The sequence below is a fragment of the Eschrichtius robustus genome, chromosome 10, assembly GCF_028021215.1.
Source record: "Eschrichtius robustus isolate mEscRob2 chromosome 10, mEscRob2.pri, whole genome shotgun sequence".
Classification (NCBI taxonomy): Eukaryota; Metazoa; Chordata; class Mammalia; order Artiodactyla; family Eschrichtiidae; genus Eschrichtius; species Eschrichtius robustus.
In genome coordinates, this window is record NC_090833.1 from 10681692 (window position 1) to 10706735 (window position 25044).

The 25044-nt window shown below is 38.1% G+C and overlaps 1 protein-coding gene and 1 pseudogene across 2 annotated transcripts in view; both read left to right on the plus strand.

Annotated features, from left to right (window-relative positions):
* The window catches only part of NR6A1 (nuclear receptor subfamily 6 group A member 1), a 210462-nt gene that overhangs the window by 7646 nt on the left and 177772 nt on the right, over positions 1 to 25044 (plus strand). For both annotated transcript variants that reach the window (XM_068552292.1, XM_068552293.1), the window contains exon 2: positions 23570 to 23611. In XM_068552292.1, the coding sequence (XP_068408393.1) occupies positions 23570 to 23611 (42 nt within the window). The remainder of the gene's footprint in view (positions 1 to 23569; positions 23612 to 25044) is intronic.
* On the plus strand, positions 12629 to 13328 carry LOC137770585 (large ribosomal subunit protein eL6 pseudogene; annotated as a pseudogene).

The window sequence follows — 25044 nt, forward strand, 5'->3', positions numbered from 1 at the left end:
GTACTTGTATTTAAAAAAAAAGCTATTTTCACTGAAGAATGTCCTGGATGAAGCAGTAAAAATGATTAATTTTTTTAAATCTCTACCCTTGAGTACACATGTTTTTGATATTCTATGTGAGGAAATGGCAAGTACACACAACGCATTTCTGCTGCATACCGAAATAGAATAGTTTTTTTTAAGGAAAAGTGCTTGTGCAATTATGTTGTGAGCTGAACTGGCTGCTTTTTTCATGGAACACAATTTTTACTTGAAAGAACAATTGACAAACCATATTCAGACTTGGGTATTTGGCAGATCATGTTTTGGAAAATGAACAGTGAGCCTGTTAGGCCAGGGAAAACTGACAGTGTTTGTTGATGGTGAATAAAATTTGAACTTTCAAGTGACAATTAGAATTTTGGAAAACTTGCACCTACCACTTTGAGCTTGACAGCTTCCCAATACTTAAAGCCTTTTCTGATGAGCCCAGTGGTGATATTATTGATAAATGTGATTTTTTTGATATTACATAAGGAAATGTGTCAACATTTTGAAGATCATGTTTCAGTGAAGGAGAATGTTCCATATTATCCTTTGTATGATGTTACAAAATTCTGAATGGGGAAAAGATGTGTTCAAAACGCCAGATAGACCAATGGATTTTAACGTAACAGAGTACACAAAGTTCATTGATATGGTTTTAGATTTCACATTGAACTAACCTCTTCAAGAAACCACCACTTACTGAGTTTTGGTGTATTATCAAAGGAAAATACCCACAATTATTTTAATTAGGAAATACTTCTTTTCCAATTATAAATCTATGTGAGGCCAGATTTTCCGCATATACTTCAACCAAAACAGTATATCGCAGCATACTGAATGCAGAAGCATATAGGAGAATCTAGCTGCCAGAATTAAACTAGATATTAAAGAGATCAGCAAAAATATAAAACAGTGCCACTCTTCTCATCAATCTTGTTGTTTTGTTGGAAATTATAGTTATTTTTCATAAAAGTAGGTTATTTATATTAACATGTAATGTGTTGTTACTTTTAAATGAATTAATAGATATTTTAAAAAATTTCATACTGTGGTAAACAGCAATAGATATAACCCATGTAAACATTAGCTCTTGGGGTCCTCAATAATTTTTAAGTGTGTAAAAGGGCTCCTAAGACCGCTCAGACCAAAGTAATGGGAGAACCTCTTTTTTCTAAACGGACCGACTTAATGTATAAGAAAATGGTGACTTTACTAAATACTGTTATTAGAACTTAGTTATTTTGGGTTTTTTCTTTCTTTTTAAAAACTCTGTAAAGGGGCTATGGAGAAAAAAAATGAAAATAAGTTCATATCATTTTAAGTTTTCTTTACTTGAGACTAAATGAAGTTCACGTCACTGAGTTCTCTGATAAGGCTTTTGTTACCTGCTACATGAAACCTGTTGCTTAACTTAATTATTTGTGTTAGAAATTTTCCAATAGAACCTGTTTCCTCACCAAGGGTGGATTTATAATTGGAAATAAATCTGACAACACAAAAATACTTTATTACTTGATAAGAATCATTGCTATAAAAATTAAATATTTATGAGATAAAAATCCTATCTTGCTTTTTAAAACTTCCATAAAGAATAGTTGTGATAAACCATAATGGAAAAGAATATTAAAAAAAAGAATGTATATATGGATGTATAACTGAATCACTTAGCTGTACCGCAGAAATTAACACAACATTGTAAATCAACTATACTTCAATTAAAAAAAATAAGTAAAAGAACCCAAAATTATGAACATAAAAGAATAGTTTGCTTGTTTGCTTTCAGTAGACATGTTTGGCTTCTAAAGTTGTGATTTTGGCAAAGTCAATTTGTAGATTGGTTTTCCTTTAACCTGGTTTGCACTGAGAGAGGTGGTAATAAAGTCTGTATAGGAGAAGTATCTCCTCTTCTGGTGTTAAGAATACCCTTTCCTAGTGTGAGTAACATTTTAGTGTAAGTCAATTACTGTGTTGTTAAAGGGTTAGGGATTTACTCCTTAGGGTAGTTGCTAGGTAGAATTCATTCTGTAGTGAGCTTGCTGGCAGAAGAAATGTCACAGAACAATGTGAGTAACAGTAAGGAGTAACTGGATCAGAACTTAAGATGAAGATTGGTGGATGATGAACGATCAGTGTGATATTTGGGCTACCTTCCTGAGAGCTCTCTAGTTATCTTGATGTTCTTGGAGTTTCACGTAATGTACCTTTCAAAGCATTTTTGTGTTCTCTGGGCGGGGTGGGGGGGGCAGCTTAGTAATGAGAAGATGCCTTTCCTTTTTCATTTTAATGCTTGGATATTATTTCAAGTGTCAGATGAGTTAAATCGTGCTAATTACTAAGCTTAATAACTGAGGCAGATTTGTTTTTTTTCTTCCATATTTTTGCTGTACTCTCGAAATCTAACCTGTTAGGAGGCTTCTCTCTAGCCTTACAGCCCTTCCTCCAAAATGCCTTTTTAGCAGGATAATAAACCACCTGGGGGAAACCCCCCACTGATATCTATTCAGAGGGCTTTGTTTTTTGGAAGCCGCAGTAGTAGTCTCAGCAAAGGAGGAAGGATTTTGGTTAGATAGTGTGAGAGGGAAAGAGCAGGGACTCTGGAGTGTGGCAGAACAAAGATCACAACTATGTGACTTTGTCACTTCTCTGAACTTTAGTGTTCTCATTGAATAATAATAGCAGCTAACATTTATATAGTTGTTATTATATAATATTCTAAGCACCTTACATATATTAACTCACTTTATTCTCATAACCCTATGAGGTAGGTGTTCTATTATCATCTCCATTTTACAGATGTGAAAACTGAAGCCCACAGAGGTTAAGCCCTAGATTTTACAGTTAGTAACACCATTAATCATTTGTTTCCTAGGTTTAATCTCTCCTTCCACTCCCCTTCTCCCCACATACTATAATGTTTCTGAAATTGAGGGTAGGGTTATTAGGATTCCTGACAAAGTCTGTAGAGTGCCAAGCATGGTGTCTGCCTCAAATCAGACACTTGTGAATCCAGGCCATTTATAGTTGTTGAGGAGGCCCAGAACTCAACTCCCGATAGATTAGAGAGTCACAGAGATCCACCCTTAGAGTTGCAAGTGACTTTTTTCTTTCTCTCATGTTAGCTTTAATAAGCCGACCAGAAAACAACTGAGCAGAAAATAATTTTGCAGAATCAGAGATAATCCTTGGGTGCTAAGGAAAGAAGGGGTTTTGAGTCATTCAAGGCAGGGATACCATATCTTGTATCTGTAGCGTCAGCACTCTAAAAACACAAGGAATTGGTGTTTCATGAATGTTGAATGAATGGACGAATGAAAGAACGGTCAGGTCAGGAATCTTGAGTCTTTTGCTTTAATCAGAGCCCTTTGAGTCTGAGTTCTTTGCTGGTAGTCAGAGAAAGTCTGCAAAATATAAGGGAAGGGAATGTGCTTTTCAGTCACTTGAGAAAATTGGGGCCAGTATGTAAGTCAAGCCGTGTGTTGAAGCTAAATCCAAGGTTTGACAGGCCCTCCTGGAACCAGAATATAGCTACATTTCTGTTTGGAAATGTAGCTCTCATTATACCTAAAGTGACCAGATACACCAGATTAAGATGTGATGGCCAATAAACCCCTGGCTGTTTGCTTGACTATGTTGGGGAATGTGGTTTAGGAAAAAGATGGCCTTTGTCCCCTATACCTTTTTTATTTCTGCCACACAAAAGCTGGCTAAGGGCTTCCCTGGTGGCGCAGTGGTTAAGAATCCACCTGCCAATGCAGGGGACACAGGTTCGAGCCCTGGTCCGGGAAGATCCCACATGCCGCGGAGCAACTAAGCCCGTGCGCCACAACTACTGAGCCTGCGCTCTAGAGCCCGCGAGCCACGACTACTGAAGCCTGTGTGCCACAACTACTGAAGCCAGCATGCCTAGAGCCTGTGCTCTGAAACAAGAGAAGCCACCACAATGAGAAGCCTGCGCCCCGCAACAAAGAGTAGCCCCCGCTCACTGCAACTAGAGAAAGCCTGCGTGCAGCAGCGAAGACCCAATGCAGCCAAAATTTAATGAATAAATAAATAAATTTATTTTAAAAAAACGGGCTATATGAAAAAGAGGAGGACCAACCTAAGGTTGATATGACCCTTTGAAAATGGAAATATAAGAACCAGTTGTCTAAAGCTTGTAAAATATAGATAGTGATTTCCTAGCAAGGAGATGGTGAGACTGATGTGGCAGTGGGGGTTAATAGATTATGGTAGCAATGTAGTTTGAGCAGGAAGGGACTTGCGAGAGGAGGCCAACCACATTATTTGAGGAGGTATGAGGCTCAGGAAATAGTTGATGCGCCTAGGTTTTGCCTGGGTTCTCATTCTAGCTCTCTTATAAAGGCATGTCTCTGTGAGTCCACGTATAAAATGAAGGAGCTAAATTAGATAATCCCTGAAGGAATTTTCCAGCTTTATGATGAAATGAATTGGGTAAAACAGGAAGTTGCAATTTAGGAAAGCCCTGCCTAAAGCAAATAACTATGGTACTCACAGCCCAGATTCATTGGGATGATTTTGATTTCAGATACTGTTCAATAATCCCTCAAAGAATATTTACATTCCTTAATGCTTACCATACATTGTTTCCCTGTTTAAATTTTAGAATACCTGGCTGCTTTAAAGTCTGTAGGATCACATAATTTACATGTAAATTCTGTTCTTGGGGTCTGCCGCATAGAAATGTTTGCAGTTAAAGTTATGACATTATGATAATTTGTAATGTAAACTCGAAATTCAATGTAGAGTTTTCATTTGTTTTTTTCTTTTTAACATGATCACTTTTCTTCTCATTTATAGCCCCGCCCCCTCAGTGCCACACTTTTCTTTTGTAAGTACATTTTCATTCATTGAGTCAAACCCATAGTTCATTTCAGAGTTTTCTCTCATTCCTTGTAAAGGAATTTTTATCTGCAAAAATCATTCAGCATTGAGAAGAGTCCTATCTTCTTAAGATCAGATGCTCTGAGTTTGAGAACTTGGATTCATTAAGGAAAATTGCAAAACCTCCTTAAATGCTGTTGGTCTGGAAAAAGGGAACCCAGCAGGAAAGGGGCGGCAATGTATGGGGGAGGGGTAGAGGGGGGTTAGCAAGGGAGCTGCAGTTGAAATATTCATCAATCATTTTACTGGCACCAGGAAACCAATCAGCCTTTTAGGGGAGAGAACTTAATCAATCACCTAATGTGGGAAATTACAATTGCTTTCCCACAAAAAAATATTCCCTTACTTGCTGACAGATTAAATCTGAAAGATAGTTGGGCTGGCTGGAATTCAGAGCTAACTGCTGGCGAGCAGTTACTGAAAGTACTACTGTGATGAAAAAATGCATTTAACATTTGAAGATAAAATGTACTATCTGCCATGAGCCTTTTAAAAATATTTCAAAGTAAGTTTGCTTTTCATATATAGTGTGCCCATTAATAAAAAAACAATTACTGAGCATCTATGGGTAATATGAAGTGTGTGAAATACTGTAAATTTATTCTCCAAAGCTAGTTTCAGGAGCATAGATAGGGCTCCTGGCTGAAGGATACCCAGTGTTTCCAGTGCCGTGTTTGGAAAGCAAGTTTCGAGCGTTGTCTCAGGGACGCTTCCTGGGGAACACAGTTGGAAGTGCTTGCATACAAGCAGGAGGGATTTAGCTGTATCTTGTATTTAGATTTTAAATGGTGTGATCTCTGAGTTCTGTGCTTGAATTGCCTGTGGCCCTTAGGTTCCTTAGGTGTGAGCTGTTTAGGAATCTAATGATTTTAAAATTAGAAATGTATAATCACTGTAGAAAATATGGAAACTGAAGGGAAAATTACCTATAATCTTGTCTCCAAGCAACTTTTATTAGCATTTTCTTGTTTTCTTCTAGACTTTCTTCAAATCCTAGTTTTTTTGCGTATTGTTGTGATCATACAGTATATACCATTATGTTTTATGCTTTTTGTTTAATTTTAAGCCTTTTTCTCATGTTATAAACTTTACTGATTCAACATTAACTTATTTAAAACTTTTAATAGCTATATGACAGCCCACTGTTTTTCACTGTTGGACATTAAGATAGTTTTTGGTTTCTCACTGGTTTAACAATACTGCTCAGACTATCTTGTGCTTTCTTTTATTTTGGCTTATTTTTGGGGGGATAAATGTTTAGAAGTATGTATCTACCTCGGTGTACCATCGCCAACAACCAGTTTAATTTACACTAAGATATCTTGTATACTAACGTCTAGGACTTATTACTATTTTTTTAATAAATGCCTCATGCTTAAGATAGAATTGAGACACTGGTAGGCTGTTTCCTCTGTTCTCATGTTATGGAGGGATATGTGAAGTCATTCCCAATGCCTTTTGTCCTCTGAATCTTTTAGATTTCTGGCACCAGGCCCCCCATGCACATTGCCTTCCACCCCCCGCCCCAGTATCTCCAGCCTGGTCAGAGCAGTGCTTAAGGACCCTTCTGAGGCTGCCTTCTTTCTCTTATAGATCATGGGTGAATGGGTCACAAAGACACTCTGGAGCCTTCTCTGGTTGCCTCTAAAAATTTCAGGAGGATGGATTGGGGGGTGGGGGGTGTGTGTCTCTCTGTCTTCAAATACAACTATATCAACTTCCTCAAAGTCTTGAATATGTCCTAAAACTTAAAACTGAATTTGATTGGAAATTAAGTACATGGAGAGAGAAGTTAAACTTACATTCCTTTAGATATCTGCATAATCTGCATGGCTTCCTCAGTGGCTGAAACACTGACTCTGCACAGGGTTTGATAGTGAAAAACCTAAATAAATTTTATGCTAATTTGAAGGGCATTCATAATTTTTAACAGGGCTGGTTTCAGAATGGAAACAAATATTTTCAGAGTCTGGCTATCTACAAATTTTGAATTAAATCATAAATCATACTTGCTGAAATTAAGATTTAAGAGTCTTCTAGTAATTTTAAAAGTTGAGGTTGATTGAGAGTAAACACAAATGTTTGAAGATCATTTGCTCTGCTTCTTTGTGTTCACCACTGGTGGTAAGAGAGTTTGCAATTTGCCAAGACACAGTTTTTATAAGGCTCTTTAATAAGAAAGTGAATAAGCCAGCTGCTCTTTCCCTGGACTATACCAATTGCAGACCTCCTCAAATCCTGGTTAGTAATTAAAAGCCTTGAGATGACCTTGAATCTAACTGAACCACAAAAGCTGTCTTGAGTTAAATTTATAGTCCTTGTTGTTTTCACAGGAGGTTAGGAAGAATCATATTCTGTTTGCTAAAACATTAAGGGTAGCCTTGGGTGTAAGTTGAAGATAGAAATAATTAATAAGAGGCACTTTTAAAGTGCAGAAGAGAAGCCTGGAATGGACAAAAAAAAATTAGCTGTGTCATTTCTTCGTTGAGCATTTGAAATATGTATTTGAAGAGGTTTAAGGTAGGGTGATGTTTTTCAAAGTGTCAGTTTGCTTAAAAGATCTTTCTTTTCCCCATCTTAACATAAAGAGATTTTTGAACCCAGTGTTCAAAATCAGAATAAATGTTTAATGCTTTTTAAAAGTAACAGTTTAATTCATTCTTAAAATATTTTACAGGAGTGGGAACTTTGTTAGTAAAAGTTCCTGATTATACTGAGGCAAAAATGCTTTATATTTGGGCTGTATCATGAGATCTATGAGTAGAGAATTTTTCTGCTTACCAAAAAGAGCAAAATATATTTTCAGTTGTTTAGAGAGCCTTGAACTACTATCTTATTGATAGGAGGAAAGTTGAAAATGTTGCTACAAGAAAAGTCAAGTTTTATGTGTCAGTAGGTGAGATAAGACATTTCTCCTAGCATCATAAATGTGATAAATCCCTGAAGACCCCGGTAGTAAGGCAAACAGTTTGAGCAAGCACTAATGTCTTATATAGATTGTGTAGACTTTAGGATTATTTTAGTTTTTACATTTACTTAATGAGGCTAGCCTACACTTTGACCAAAATAATTGATCATAAAATTATATACCTGTGTGTGTGTGTGTGTGTGTATGTGTGTGTGTATGTGTATGTACACACACATCAGGGATTGTCAGTGTGGGATCCCTAAAGATGGTAGTATGGGTTCTCAAGCAATTTCAGTTGTGCAAAATTTGATCTGAAATCATATGAGTAATAAGGTTGTCCAGCCTAAATAAAGTAATAATGTCTCTACAATCTTGACTTTTGCCTTGAAAGTATTCTAGTTTAGTCTGGCAGCAGCAGTGCCACTCAACCTCTGAACAGCAGATACAAATTTTTGCAGAAGAGGGTAGAATAAATAGTTATTGTAGTATGGTAGACAAACTGCATTGGTATGGGTGGCAATTTAAAATTATTTCAGAGAACTATTATGATGTAGTGATTAATTAGGTGTGTTAGGGCATGAGCTCTAGTTGGACCTGGGTTTAAAGCCTGTCTCTCCTACTTTCTTGATTTTTTTGGAGGGCAGTGGTGCTGAAAGGATGTAGAATCACCACACAAGTTACTGGAGAATGAATTGATGTAGTGTGTGAAGAACCTGGAGTGTAGCTGTGTTACTGTACGAAGGTTATTTAACATTTCTCAATTTCCTTATCTGTAAGTAATGTTAATATACCTACTTCATGGGTAAGCAAGCCAGTTCACCGAAATCCAAGTCATTGAAACTAGTTTGCCGTATATCCACTTTACCCAATATTCAATTCAACAAAAATCAATTTGCTGAATCTAATTTGTAGAACTTACAGAATTTGTTGTCAGTTTCCTTCTTCTAAATTGCTACCCTGTCGTTTTTTACCCTTTTCTTTTCTCCCTTTTCCTGTACCCCATCTCTTCCCCCATTACCTGCAGCCCAGAGCAGACTGTATTTTTCCACCAGCAGAGGTCCCCTCTCTGCCCTGGCTCTTTCCAGCTGCAGGAGCAGCAGAGAGCGGGGATAGAGACAAACTGAACATTCTTGAAAATGCTGCTGTGCTAACTGTTGATCTTAATTTGGCAGAAATCTTTTTTTAAAAAATAAATTTATTTATTTAATTTATTTTTGGCTGCACTGGGTTTTCGTTGCTGTGCGTGGGCTTTCTCTAGTTGCGGTGAGTGGGGGCTACTCTTCCTTGTGGTGCACGTGCTTCTCATTGCGGTGACTTCTGTTTGCAGAGCACGGGCTCTAGGCGCACGGGCCTCAGTAGTCGTGGCATGAGGGCTCAGTAGTTGTGGCTTGCGGGCTCTAGAGCGCAGGCTCAGTAGTTGTGGTGCACAGGCTTAACTGCTCTGTGGCATGTGGGATCTTCCCGGACCAGGGCTTGAACCCGTGTCCCCTGTATCGGCAGGCACATTCTTAACCACTGCGCCACCAGGGAAGTCCCCATGAATTGATTTTCCTGTCTATTATATTGTACTTTGTCTGTGCTAGGTTATATCTTTGAACATTTACTGTGGATTCTTGATAAATAATCTTGTGAAACCTCTTCCTAATAGTTTTCTAATCCTAGAGGCCAGACTGGTGTAGTGTATGGCAGGCCAAACTTGGTATAATTGATACTTCAATAAAATTTTTCTAATACTTGGCATAAGCTAAACTATATGATTCACTGTTCTTTGACACTTTGAACCCAGGGTTTCAACCCAGAGCTTATCCCAGGGTAAGATTTGTCAGCATGCCCTGGTATGAAGTAATGGAGACTTTAGAACAAGGGTTTGAAATTTTATTATCTAGCTCATATGCTCTATTTAGAATTTTACCACTTTAAATTCTAAATCATAAACAAAAACCTAATGTCTCTCTTGATTAGAGCATGAAGTATTTGTGTTCTTCCTGTTGAAAGGAAAAAAATTTGTCCCAAACCAATTTCTTAGCTGAATTGTGATTTAGCAACTCTATTCGTGTGCAAAATTAGTATAATTAGTACTTAGTTTGTGATCATTATCTTTCTCTAAAAATCTTGTAGTTAAGCATTTGTCTTTCTTCTTAAATTGAAATTTGTTGTGTTCTTACCGTGTACTAATTATGTGTAGCAGTCTTATAAGGAGAGTTACATTATTACTGTCATTTTGCAGATGAGAAAACTGAGAGCAGTTATGTGACTTGGCCTGGTAAATGGGAGAGATGGGATTCAAATATAGGCTGTTTGACTCTAGGCCTCACACTCTTGGAATCTCAGCACCATATTCTGATAGAGGAGGATCCTAAGGGTCATTTGTACCTTAAGGAGTCTAGTATTTAGAAGACATTGCTTTAATGGCAGATGCAAAAATTAAAACCACACTTCAGAGTTAATGCCGCCTCCATTTTTAGGCATGGGGACAGGTGTGCCCCTTGAAAATTGCTTGTTTAAATTCTTAACTTTTTTTTTTAACTGGCCATTTAAAAATTTATTTTATTTTATTTTATTTTTATTTACTTATTTATTTTTGGTTGCATTGGGTCTTCATTGCTGCGTGTGGACTTTCTCTAGTTGCGTCGAGCGGGGTCTACTCTTTGTTGCGGTGCACGTGCTTCTCATTGCGGTGGCTTCTCTTGTTGCGGAGCGCGGGCTCTAGGCGGGCAGACTCAGTAGTTGAAGCTCACGGGCTCTAGAGTGCAGGCTCAGTAGTTGTGGCGCACGGGCTTAGTTGCTCCACGGCACGCGGGATCTTCCCGGACCAGGGCTCGAACCCGGGTCCCCTGCATTGGCAGGTGGATTCTTAACCCCTGTGCCACCAGGGAAGTCCCTGACCATTTTTTTTTAAAAGATACCTTTTTGTGTTTCCAAGGAAAAGAATGAAGTCGAAAACCAATTAGTGGTGTTGGAGAAGGATGCTGTTGTGGGATTTAGGACATGTCCTTGCAAACAGGGAGGCAGTGCTGGCCCTGGGCATGTGACACAGAAGTAGGTCTCTGTGTGGAATGGGAGGGAATTGTAATACTTAATGGCTTTTAGGAAATAAAGCAAAATAACATTAGGCTACTTAATACTATGTGGAACAAGTTAAAAAACGAATATCGTGAACTGAAAACACGAAGACTGTAATATGGTAGTGACTGTAAGCAACCAGTATGTCTACACAACTTCAATTTCCAGGTCAGCTTGTATTTCAGTCTGCCTTGTTGACCTTATGAGTACACTCTTCTCATCTTGACATCATTAGTTAATATTCTAAAAATATCGTCACTTTGACTTATTCAGGAATGTGAAGCATATGCAGAAACAGGATTGCTAAAGTCAGATGAGAAGTGCTGTATACCAAGTAATGGTTCCCCACTCTGGAAGCCTGACATTTTTGGTATTTCACTTAGTTTTGAGATACATATTGGGAAGTAAGAATGCTACATTATGTTTGTGCTAATGCTAATGCATGATAATGTTAGAAGATGAACTTTACCCCTAAGCTGACAGACCTTATAACAGGTATCAAAAATTAAAAGGATGCATGTATTATACAAGTAGAGTATGATTTTAGTTGGGCAGGGTAGACTAGTATCTGTAGCTCTTAAACATGCCCCAGTCATTTATTTCATTGGTCTGGTGATCTGAGATCTGAATGGTTGACCCAGAGGTCAGTTTTCACATGAATGCTGTAGCTTCATCAAGAAGCCAACATCTCAATAATAGCACTGAGTGATGACTTAATAAAAGGTCCTATTCTCTGTGTGTGCACAGAGTGGAACAGTTTCTCTAGAGCTGCTGCAAAGTGGTTTATGTTTTTTAATCAAGAAGTCTGGGCTTCCCTGATGGCGCAGTGGTTGGGAGTCCGCCTGCCAATGCAGGGGACACGGGTTCGGGCCCTGGTCCGGGAGGATCCCACGTGCCGCAGAGCGGCTGGGCCCGTGTGCCGCAGCTGCTGAGCCTGCACTCTGGAGCCTGCGAGCCATGGCTGCTGAGCCCGCGTGCTGCAACTGCTGAGGCCCGCGCGCCCGGGGCCCATGCTGCGCAACGGGAGAGGCCACCGCAATGAGAAGTCCGCGTGCCACGGTGAAGAGTGGCCCCTGCTCGCTGCGGCTGGAGGGGGCTTGTGCGCAGCAACGAAGACCCAGAGCAGCCAAAAATAAATAAATAAAATAAATTAAAAAAAAAAAAAAAAAGAAGTCTGTTTCACAAGTATACTTATATTTGTGGCTTGGAGGGTGAAGATCAGAATTACTTTCCCAACTATGATAATACTGGCTAACTCCATTTTCTCATCTTACAAGATGGCAGTGGAAAAGCTGAGAAGCCAGATACTAAAGAGAAAAAATGTGAAGCGAAGAAGGCTGACGTGTAGAGAACAAATGTATGGATACCAAGGGGGAAAGGGGTGGGGTGGGAGGAATTGGGAGACTGGGATTGACACATATACATTATTGATACTATGTATAAATTAGACAACTGATGGGAACATACTGTATAGCTCAGGGAACTCTACCTAATGCACTGTGGTAACCTAAATGGGAGGGAAGTCCAAAAGGGAGGGGATATCTATGTGTGTATGGCTGTTTCATTTTGTTGTACAGTGTTGTACACAACATTGTAAAGCAACCATACTCCGATAAAAATTAAAAGGAAAAAAAAAAAAAGGCTGATGCTGGTGGCAAGGTTAAAAAGGTTAAGAAGGGAAAACCCTACTGCAGCTGAAACCCTGTCTTGGTCAGAGGAATTGGCCAGTATTCCTGATTGGTTATGTATTCCAGAAAGGCCTTGTACAAGATGAAGTATTCAGTAGCTAAATCCAAGGTTGAAAAGAAAAAGAAGGCGATGGTCCTTGCTACTGTCACAAAACCAGTTGGTGGTGACAAGAATGGTGGTACCCGAGTGGTTAACTTCACAAAGTGCCTAGGTATTATCCTACTGAAAATGTGCCTGGAAAGCTGTTAAGTCATGGCAAAAAACCCTTCAGTAAGCATGTGAAAAAACTGCGTGCTGACATCACTCCTGGGACCATTCTGATCTGCTTCACTGGGCGCCACGGAGGCAAGAGGGTCATCTTTCTGAAGCAGCTGAGCAGTGGCTTGCTACTTGTGGCTGGGCCTCTGTCCCTCAATCGAGTTCTCCGCAGAACACCAGAAATTTGTCATTGCCACCTCCATCAAAATTGATATCGGTGGTGTGAAAAATCCTAGAACATCTTACTGATGTTTACTTCAAGAAGAAGAAGCTGTGTAAGCCCAGGCACCAGGAAGGTGAGATCTTCGACCCACAGAGAGAAATATGAGATTACAGAGCAGCGCAAGGTTGATCAGAAAGCTGTGGACTCACAAATTCTATGAAGAAACAAAGCTGTTCCTCAGCTCCAGGGCTACCTCCGCTCTGTGTTTGCTCTTACAAATGGAATTTATCCTCACAAAATAGTGTTCTAAACTTCTTACAAAGAACCTAATTGAATAACTGGTCCATCTAAAAAAAATAATAATAATAATGGCTAACCTTTACTAAACATGTACTATGCACCAGTTACTCTCTTGAGTGCTTTAAATTTTTTTTATTTCATTTAATCCTCTCCGCAGTCCTGTGACATGTATGTACTATTATTGTTGCCATTTTTAGATTGGGAAAATGCCAAAGCCTTTAGGACCATGATTATCGTTTAAAGCAGAGAGATATTACAGATGTTACTCCCTTTACACAATTTCTTCCTTCTGTAAAATGGGGGCTAGACTGGGATGGAAGAGATTAGGGATGATTTATAAGGTTTCTTATAGTTAAAAAAAAAAAAAAAATCTAAGAATCTTGGCAACCTCTTAAGGGTTCCTCAAGTGTTAACGTTATGTCCTCTGTATCCCCTAGTTTACACAACTGCCAACTTTTGAAAAATTCATAGACTTTAGAGCTGAAAAAATACTAAGAAAATTGGCCAGACTTTCTCCTTTTACTGAAGAGAAAATGGAGCACAGAGGGAGTAGATCCCTCAGCATTACACAAATGGCTTATTAGTACCAGAGTAAAGCTAGTGTTCAGGTGTCTTGCCTCCCTAGTGTATCACTTTATTGATGTCTCAACATTAGGAAATTGCTTTAACATCAGAGTTGGTATAGACGTTTTAATCTCTGTATAAAGAGTTAAGAGTTTGGAAATAGGAATTGATGTTTTACCCTTTTCAAACTTCATGATGAGTCAAGGAAAAGAAGGTTCTAAAAAGTAGCTTTTCAAATGTTGGACTTGCTTATTTCTATGAGATTTTTTTTTTTTTTTTTGGCGGTGCCATGTGGCCCGTGGGATCTCAGTTCCCCGACCAGGGATCAGACCCGGGCCCTTGGCAGTGAAAGCTCGGAGTCTTAACCACTGGACTGCCAGGGAATTCCCTATTTCTATGATTTAAGGCCTTCCATGCCATGCTAAACATGTTGAAAATGGGGAGCCGGCCAACAGGCACATGAGAAGATGCTCAACATCGCTAATCATCAGGGAAATGCAAATCAAAACTACAATGAAGCATCATCTCACACCTGTCAGGATGGCTGTCATCAAAAAGAACACAAATAACAAATGTTGGTAAAGATGTGGAGAAAAGGGAATCCTTGTACACTATTGGTGGGAGTGTAAACTGGTGTAGCCACTGTGGAAAACAGTGTGGAGGTTTCTCAAAAAACTAAAAATAGAACTACCATATATGACCCAGCAGTTTGACTCCTGGCTATATATCCAAAAAAACCAGAAACACTAATTCGAAAATATACATACACCCCAATGTTCATGGCAGCATTATTTACAATTGCCAAGATATGGAAGCGACCTAAGTGTCTGTCAACAGATGAATGGATAAAGATGATGTGGTAATATACATACAATGGAATACTACTCAGCCGTTAGAAAGAATGAAATTTTGCTGTTTGCAGCAACATGGATGGACTTGGAGGTTATTATGCTAATTGAAATAAGTCAGACAGAGGAAGACAAATACAAAGTGTTGTATGATATCACTTATATGTGGAATGTAAAAAAATAGAACAGAGTAGTGAATATAACAAAGAAGCAGACTCACAGATATAGAGAACAAACTAGTGGTTACCAGTGGGGAGAGGGATTGTAAGAATCTAGGGGTAGCCAGCTTTATTCATCTTTGTATCCCTTTTAACTTAGCATGGTGCCCTATATTGAAAATGCTAGGTAAATATTTATTGAGTTTAATTTTAGAACGTAGGAAAGTGTAGCATATAAGAAGCAGCAGGAGTTTTTCACCCTTAATCCTGTTTGTGGAGTGTCTTTTGCATTTATGTGGTGCTATAAACATATGTTGGTTTTTGCTCTTCTATCTTGACTCCAGTTCGAATAGTTTAAAAAAATTTCTTTTGGGGTTATTTCATAGATATGATTAACTAGCAACTAGCTTTGCTTCATATTTGAAAGATTCTGGGGTGGAAGTTTAAAGATGTTGTATCTTTTTGTTGCCACACAATGGATTTCTGAAGCTGAGACATGAGAGATGGTGCTGAGCTTTAGCATTAATGGTTAACTAGTATGTCAGAAAGATTAGTGCCCAGAATTATGTTTCTAATAAGAAGTAATTTAAAAGTCACTTAGAGAATGTCTGGGAGGTTTTTTTTTTTTTCCTTCAGTTGAACTGGTCAATTTTAGAGTTAAGGCGAATCATTTTGTTCTTAGGCTTTTTCTTTTTTATTGAAGTAAAGTTGATTTACAATGTTGTGTTAATTACTGCTGTACAGCAAAGTGATTCAGTTATACATATATATACATTCTTTTTAAAAATATTTTTCATTGTCCTTAGGATTTTTAAAATGTGCATGTTTCTGTTTATAAAAACAATATATTTTCAATCAGAAAAATAGAATGGAGAAAAAAAAAATCATCCTCAACAGATGGTTCTGAAATGACCTCGAAAGCTCTGTGACCACGGTCAAACAAACTCCTTTGTCTGTAAGACTCTTCTTCAGTTAGTCTTTGAAATGACAATGAGCAAAAAAGTCTTCACTCTTCCTACTTCTGCTGGGAGTAACATTTTTCTAAAAGAACCTAGTTCTTGTTTAATTACAATATTGCATTTATTCATTCATGTAAAGTTTTATACTTCGGTTTGATCTGGTTAGTGAAGTTACTCTGGCTGCTTCTGATTATCTTGGATTATTCAAGAGGTTTATAATGGACTCATCTAAGGTGTGGTGTTTTTTTCTTGGACTCTGAAGCCCTGCTTTTGTGGGAATGTCAGGGTTTGTTTTTTGAAGTAACGTCAAGTTCCCAGCTAGCTGTTGAAAAGCATGTACCTTGCAAAGGTGGGGTTTTATTAGCCCAACTACTCTGAATAGAAGTTCTCTTGTTTTGACTTTTGTGGCTCTTTCCATGTAACAGAATACAATAATCTGTTTAAACCTATAAGATGGAGAAAGGAAGAATTCGTGTAAGGCATCAAGCCAATGCCAGGCCTATAATAAAGATTCAATAAATGGCAGCTGAGAGATTATTTTATACATTTTATTGTATGTGTGCATTTTGAAATTTCTTTAACCTCCAAGCTGAATGGAGAATTATCAACAATCTCTTTTGTTACTACAGAGATCCAGGAATTGTAAATGAAGAATGTCAGAGGCTCATCAGTACATGCAGTTTTCTGAGAAATGCCTGTACTATATTTCCATAGAAACACTAATGACCTCTGACTCATCAAACCGAATTGCCTTCCTAAACTGTTTTCACCTTCTGATTCTCTAGCCACAGCCTTGAAGCTTTGTACTGCTTTTATTTTTTTAAATATCTTAAAATTGAAATGTCATAATCTTGAGCTGGCTTTTCTGCCTTCAGTATGGTTTCAAGGCTGCAGTTACAAAGCTAGAAGGCTGAAAAACTGAATGAAAGGTGATGTAGGTTGATCAGATGGAACTTATTAATGTTTCCATAGAAATGTAGACACTTCTTGTAAGCACCATTTAAGCTGAGCAAATATGTGGGCACAATAGGTTATATAATTGAGAATTCTTGGCTTCTCCTCCCCCCACTCTTTTTTTCTGCCCCTAAGATTTCATGTTAAAAAAATGACATTAGGGAAAGGGCTTTGTTTTTGTTGCAGTTTTAAAAATGTGACCTTGACATTTGTAGGTGGAGAAAGGGAAATATGACTTGAAGTTCTGCCAGCCAGCTTTTGCTGTGCAGACTTGTGGTGCTGTCTCTGTATTCAAAAGCATTTTCTGTTATTCCTGAAGTATAGTTTATCAGGTTGCCTGTGAGAAACAAAAGCTAATGGCCCAAGTGGCATCCCACTCACTGGATAGAAAGGAAAGAGGCAGATGTGAATTTAATGCTCAGCCAATCTAAAGAAAAGTGTTTCTGTACTTGCTTGGGTCTGGGGCTAAATTGCAGGCTGCAAACTGGACTGTAAGGCAGGCCATGGTTTGGCTAGCTAATGTTTGTTACCAAAAAAAAAAGGAAAAAAGCTATGTTCCTTTTCAGCCGCTACCTAAGCCATTCTTTGTACCAAAAGCAGTATAGGAGATGGAGTTGGGAGGGGCCCTGAAAAATGGGAAGAGTTCCTAGAATTTCAGGATCTGTGGATGGTTTGCCATGTATATCTTGGCTACCCTCTCAGAGCGCTTTCCTCCCATCCTTTTAACCCTTATGCTTTTAGTTACCTGGTTGAAATTTTAGAACCACTGTATTGAAGTTAGTCAGAGTTGGGCTGGTATTGACACACTTCCTAGGTGTATCCATGTATTTCCTTTCCTCAGTGACTATTGCCTATAGAATAAAAGCCAAAAACTCCCCATGTATGGCAGTTAAAACCCTTTATGATATGGCCCTGGCTGGGGCTCCAGTCAAATCACATTATCAGGTAACATTGTTCACTTTCTCGGTTCATGCCTTTTACATGTGGCTTCCTCTGCATGTTTCTCAAATAGCCCTGTTTGTCTGGTGAATGCTTATCCCTTGCACATGCCCCTGGCCCCATGGTTGCTGCTCTGTTCTCACTAATATTGATAGCGGCTCTTAAGCGCTTTCCACTGCCCTAAGTGTATCATTTCATTAAATCCTCACAGCAATCTACAGATGAGGAAATTGGCTCAGATAGGTGAAGTCACTTCCTAAGTTAACACAGTAGTAAGTGATGGTGCCAGTACTCAAACCTATTATGATAGCAAAAGATATGCTCTTACTACTCTGCAGTGCTTCCCAGTTTCACCTTGTCCATCTGTCCCAATCTGTCCATCATTCACTCCCTATCATTAATTTTTTTAATGTTATTGTCTATTTCACTAGCTTTTGTTTTTTTTTTTTTTGGCCGCACCACACGGCATGTGGGATCTTAGTTCCCCAACCAGGTATTGAACCTGTGCCCCCTGCAGTGGAAGCGTGGAGTCCTAACCACTGGACCACCAGGGAAGTTCCTTCGCTATCTTTATTTCATTTGGCTTTAATCTTTTCTTATTGTAGTATAATATATATAACATAAAATTTACCATTTTAACCATTTTAAGTGTACAGTTCAGTGGCATTAAGTACATTCCTATTGTTGTGCTCTATAGTTAATTTTTATTCTGTACCCCTCTGGACTATTCATTCTCTGACAGTAGGGTCATTCTTACTGATATTTGTATCTTCCAGGCCTAGGAGCTGCTACAGTGTGGGCAGGTACTTAATAACATTTGAGGGAGTAAGTGACTATATTTGCTAGGCTGATGGAATTACTTTCTGATAACAACTGATAAACTTATGAATTGGTTAGTAAATAACACTAGCGTAAGCATTTCCATATTTCATTTACTTTAAAGCTGCAACAGAGTCCAAAAGGTGGCATAATACATTTAGAAGAGGGAAGACTTTTTTTCTAGTCTTATGTTTTCCATTATAATAGCCACTGGCCTTATGTGGCTACTTTAATTAATCAAAATTAAATTAAGTTAAAAATTCAGTTGCTCAGTCACACTAGTCACATTCCAAGTGCTTAATAGCCACATGTGGCTAGTGGCTATCATTTTGGATAATGAAGAGAGAGAACATTTCCATCATTGTAGGAATTTCAATTGGACATTGTTGGTCTAGACTTCAAAGGCAGAGAATACTGAAACTGTTATTTTCTCTTAGAACTTGATATTTTGGCAAGAACTTAATTGTGGTAGCATGTGGTTTAGTACCATTGCTTTTTGGAGAAAGAAGTAGTTCCTCAACATTTACTGAGCAACCTTTCCTGGGATCCTGGGACGTGCCTCAGCCTTGAGGCGGGGGATAGTTAGGGCTGAGACCAGATCTGACTGAAAGAAGGACACCGAGTTTCATTGGGAACCTAATCATGATCAGGGGCACAAAGCAGATGGGAAACTGACACAGATGACCTGAGCTGTTGGTCCAGAAAGTACCAGTGAATGACTCTTGTGTATCAGTACAAATCCTGGGTAAAGATTTTTAGCATTTTTCTTAGGGAGTATGGAAAACAAAATTCTCTAAAACCTGAATTCACGGTCAGTAGCCCTGGTGGTGATTTGGTGTGGGAAGCAGAGGGAATTGGGATCACAGAGTAGGGAACCTAATAAGGCAGAATAGTTTCAAAATCCTTCTAAATCCCTAACTTCCTTCTGGAAGCTCTGCTTCACTTCATATCTCACATTTTAAAGTACATGAAACTTGAATTGCAGTTGACTAGGTAAAATAATGTTATATCTCATATTGAATTAAAACACTTAAACTAATGTTAATCTGTGATTTCTGTTTTGGGGAAAGATGAGATGTTTGATTAAAATTATAGAATTTTGCCTTTTAAGGGCCTCACCTTAATTTTGCCTTGTGGGCTTCAAAGTAGATTGGCAGAATCCTGACCAGGATCCAAGTCTCTGTTGCACCATGCTGCCTTCCTACAGTCAAATTGAATGAAATTAAAACATTCCTAGAGTAATATTTAACTTGCTTTTGTAAAAAACACATTATAGATTACAATTAGCTAGTGTTTTAGGCTTGAATTTGTTAAGTGGCATTACCCATAAGCTTTTGTTCACATTTGGAAAAAAATTGTATACTCAAAGTTTATTTAAGATCCTATTGTGGTAAATGTATAAGTTTATAGCCAAAAATAGTAAATAAAGAAAAAAAATCAATATTTTCAAAATCTATTACTGTAGCCAATCACAGATTAAGGAGTCACTGATCTTTTTGTTTTTGCCAAATTCTTTCCTATTGGAGAAAAGCTTGTCAACTGGATCTTCCTTTGTATTAAAGAAAATTCCTAGACTGAGAGCCATTTATTGATCTCTTGCCATAAAGTAGGTTATTTATATATATTCACCAAATCTCACATCAGTTGAACCAGATGGTTATTTTTATCCCCATTTCAGGAAGTAGCTATAGGGTAGTTAATTAAACAAAAATAGTGGCAGATACGGGATTTGAATCCAACTCTAACTCAGACCCATGTCCTTTTCACTGTGCATCTGTCTTCTAAGTTAAACCGTGGTAACAGAATATATATAAGCTTTGCACTAAATTTCAAATTGCTTGTGAGCATGCTAATTTAGTGGTATATCTATCATTTTAGGAACCAAGCTGTGTCTCTTGTCTCTCCCTTTTTAAAGCAATTTAAGTCACCAGCCAAAGACTCTGGATTTCTCAGAACATTTCCTAATCTGTTTAATATGTTGTATTTTGTGAGGCAGAAGGTTTTGGGGTTATATTTGTGTATTTATGTGCCTTAGGAGTCTGCTTTTTACCAAACAATTCTGATATCCTTTGCCTCTGTGTTGAATTGAACACACATTGGGGTTACTTCTAGCAGTAGTTTGGATTCTTCTAGCTAGGAATCATTTTGCTAGCTAGATCTGGTTGCTGCGAATCTGGGTGAGACTGAGAACGGTAGCCAGATCTAGCCATTCCATTGACTTGTCAGGAGGTAGGATTAACATTGTTCTCCATATCTCCTCAGGCCTCCTGCATTAGTGATGATCTGTAAAGCCAGAGACAACATTATTAGCCAGTGGTCTCAGGGCTGGATGGAGGGACTTAGACATAGTTACTGAATTTCATAATCAGGGATCTTTGTGACCACTGGAGGAATTTGTTTTAAGGAAAATATGAAGAGTTCTTCTTTCCTTGGGGCATAGCGTACTACATCTGGAATTATTGCATCAAGCAATTTATAGGCTCAAAATATAAAAAAAGGTTCAAGAATCACAGCAAGTAATTAAACTACATTAGTGATGTTAGGGGGTTCCATTCCAGGTCTTTGAGGATGGTGTCATGAATGAGTCAATAGTTAACCCTCCTATAATCTCCTCTTTGGTACCACAGATACAGCACTAGATTGGGTGGACCCTTGGGGTTAGTTAGTTAGTAGTAGCTCACATATGTTGAGCTTTGACTTTGTCAAGTACTGTGTAAGGTCTTTACAAGCACTATCTCATTTAATCCTTTAACAGACCTGTAAGGTAAGTGCTGTTGTTAATCCCAGTTTATAGCAGGGTTAGGGTCAATCCTACTTGGGTCATATCAACTGAAAGTGTAAAAGGGATAAGTCTCCAAAGTAAAATCAGACTGCCATTAACCAGAAGGGGGGAGTGGTTGCTAGGCAGATAAAAGCAATAGATGTCCACTTTAACTATTTTTCATAGTATTTCTTTGTTTTTTAGTCACCCTCTCTTTATTTGTGTTTGATCTAGTTACTTTGAGTTTCGAATGTTGTTTTCAGAAAATGTGTTAGGCTTTGTCTTTTCTTGAGACTTCTAGTACAGCTCTTTCATTTAATGTCCAGAATCTGAGGTCCAGAATAGGGAGTGACTTGCCTAAAGTCATATGACTAAACTAAAAGTGGCTTGAACTATAACTTTCCCATTATACTATTCTGCCTTCCCATGTTTTTTGTCCTGTTTTTGAGTCAATTTATGTTAAGTGAATGCTTATTCTCAGTTTCATTTCTGGCAGGATGTTCAATATTGGAACCATGTGTAATGAGTGATTTCCTCATTGCCTGGCATCTCTCCACAGCTTTTCTGATCCCCATGTGTTTAGGTAGAGAGGGTTTAAAGTTGCTCTGAGGTGAGCCTTTTTAGGCATCTCATCCACTTTAGCAGCTTCCAAACTCTGGTTTTCCAGATCAGATTTCCTCATTCAGACATTCCACACACTTTTCAGGCTAGACTTAGATTTTCTGATCCTGTGACTTCCTTCCCCTAGACTGTGATCTAGAGGCAGGGTTGTGTTTTCTGTTTGGTTCATCCTGCATTTGAGCACCTTACGTAATGTATCGGCAACTGTTTTGGGCATAGAAGCAGCTCCGCAGATGGATATGGCACTGTCCCTACCCTTGAAGAGCTCACTGTCTAGTGCAGGAGGCAGTTATTTAAGTTGTGAATGCAGGAGAGGCCTCTTCTGTTTTCCACGTTTCATAGTTGTCATATTTGAGCTGGGTCTTGAAGGATGATGAATAGTTCTTTACCAAGAAGGACTGTGGCTTGTTTGGTGAATGCCCAGGATTGCAAGGACTTTAAAAGTGGTGTTTAAACAGTCTACTTGCTGTTTGAATTCTTCTTCTCCACATGACGCTCAGTTGCTCTTTTGGCTTCTGGTTGCCTGGCTCTGATGACAGAAAATGTTCTTATATCCCTCTAGTCCTAGTTTTGCTCCATTGTTTTTGAATTTACCATTGAGATACTACAGTTGATATTTATTGAACATCTGCTTTGTACTAGGCTTGTGAGACATAATGGGGATACAGCTGTGAACAAGACAGGCCAGGTCCCTTCCCCTGGGATGGTGGAACACTGTTAGTGGAACAGTCTAATAGTGTCATCAGACATTGAGCCAGTAATTCCTTGTTTATGAGTGCACAAAGCATTATAGATAATTATAACAGGGGGCTTTGACCTTGTGTATGACACAAGGATAAGGGAGGCAAGAAAAAGCTTTTCTGAGGATGAGTAGAAGGCAAACTGGAGAGAATAAGCAGTCATTCCAGGAAAATAGAACTTTCATCACCTATGTATAGAACACCTACTGGGTGTTTGCCACTCACTGTGCTTGATTTTTCTCTTCAGTGTGATAGTTACACACCAATCAGAAAGATGTAGCTCAGATTTTTTGGGCCTGAAATGTGCTTTGAGAGGTATTTATTCCAACTTGAATAGCATATTTATTAATGGAAGAATTGCTCCTATTTGTGTGTATAGGTAAAATTCTTCAGCAACTGTGAAAATTTTAAGTAAAATTATCCTGTTTGATATTTTATAAGTTCATATTTTGTATATTTTGCTTTCTTTTGGAAAATAATTCATGGATAACATAGTAGAACATGACGAGTATTAAGTACGTTGTAATTTTATTACGAACTTTTTACAGCTAACTTTGGCATGCTTACTCATAATTACTTGTGCTGTTGTTTATTGAGCTCCTCTGTGCCAGGGACTGTGCTAAATAAGCATTTTATATCAGTGTTTCACTTAATCCTCATTACTACTCCATGATAAGTGCTGTTACTATCTCCATTTTTTTATATAAAGATGATGAAATGGAGGCTCAAAGAAGGATGTACAGTAGCTAAATGTTATAGAGCTAGGATTCATATCCAGATTTGACATCTGAGTCTGGATTTTTTTCCCCCTCTATGATACTTGATTTTTCATATTTGGAGGCACCTTGGAGTAATTCATGAATTGTAATCTTTTTTTCCTGTTGTTTTCTCTTTAGGTTTTTGTCAGGACGAATTGGCAGAGCTTGACCCAAGCACTAGTAAGTTCTGAATGTTCCCCAGTGTTCATGTGTAAGAAAAGTGTATGTGTGTGTACTTTGAAATGTATAACTTAAGATGTCATTTATAGACCTATTGACAGATTTTATTTCACTTTAATTTATGATTATGGGGAGGGTATTCTCTCTTTTCTAGTTATGTTTTCTTTTTCTTCTCCTAATGTTATTTGGTGGCCAGAGTCTAGCCATTTAATAGAAAATTCTTCGCTGAAAATTTCTATTTAATACTAGTTTCTTGTTCTCCATCATCCCATGAAACCACCACCAACAAAAATTGTGCTTTCATTTATGCATACATACAACCATATACCCACAACCACTTTTTAAAATTTTGACATAATTTTGATATAATTTCTTTCAAAGAAGGATTATGTAAAGGTTTAGATATTTGTAGTTGATAACCTTCATACCACAGTTTAATTTCTAAAGCATCTTCATCTGCATTCTTAAGTTTAAGGTATGAGAATGACCATTTCAAAGTCTAATTAAATGATGCTTTTCAGGACTATATAAGTCTTGATCATAGATAATCATCTGTGTTTATAGTGCTCTCATAATGTGGCATTCACCATTCTGGGATATGGAGAATATTCGGTGTATACATACCTTATTTTGCTATAATACCAGAAGGTCGAATGATACTTTAGATTGAGACTCCATGAGATGATTTCGAGTTATTTTTTCTAGTTCTTGTACTTGTTAGGGTCATGGGGCTGGTTATTGGTCACCATTCTGCTGTTGAGGTAAGCGATAAAGTTCACCTTCTCACCATCCTGACTAATATCAGCTGTGGACCTTCTCATATTTTCCTCACACACCTTAATAGTATAAACATTCATGTTTGTTCAACTAACTTATTAATTGCAAGACAAAATAAGTCTCATAATGCTTATAAAACACCAGGGAAATAGATTTGTCTTTCTACAAGTCATAAAGTTCAGAATCAGCTTTGTAGGTAATATAGGCTCAGTTTACCCCACCTTCCTACCTGACATCCCATTACCTGTGAGTGAACACACTATTTTCACTGTCTTTCTCTTATGAATAGCCGTCATTTAGGAGGAGCAAAAGGTAAATTCTCAAGTCATGGTCCTCTCTTAGAAGCATTTTTGAACACTAGGAAGGATATTGACATGCTCTGTGATCTTTCAGATAGAACTACACATAAAACAAGCCAGGTAATTGAGAACTCAGTTTAACATTGAATGTTCTCTGCAACAGGCCCAGTTCTAGGCTGCCCTAAATGTCCTGCCCTAATTTATTAATAGTCTATTGGAAAATATTTCCTTGTCTGGAATTATTTCAAAATACACTTTTTTAAATCTCCAATTTAGCACATAGTATCCAAATTTATTCTCTTTTTCTGCACTTAGTAGCAATTGAAAATATTCATGCCCATCTTCTAGGAAACGCAC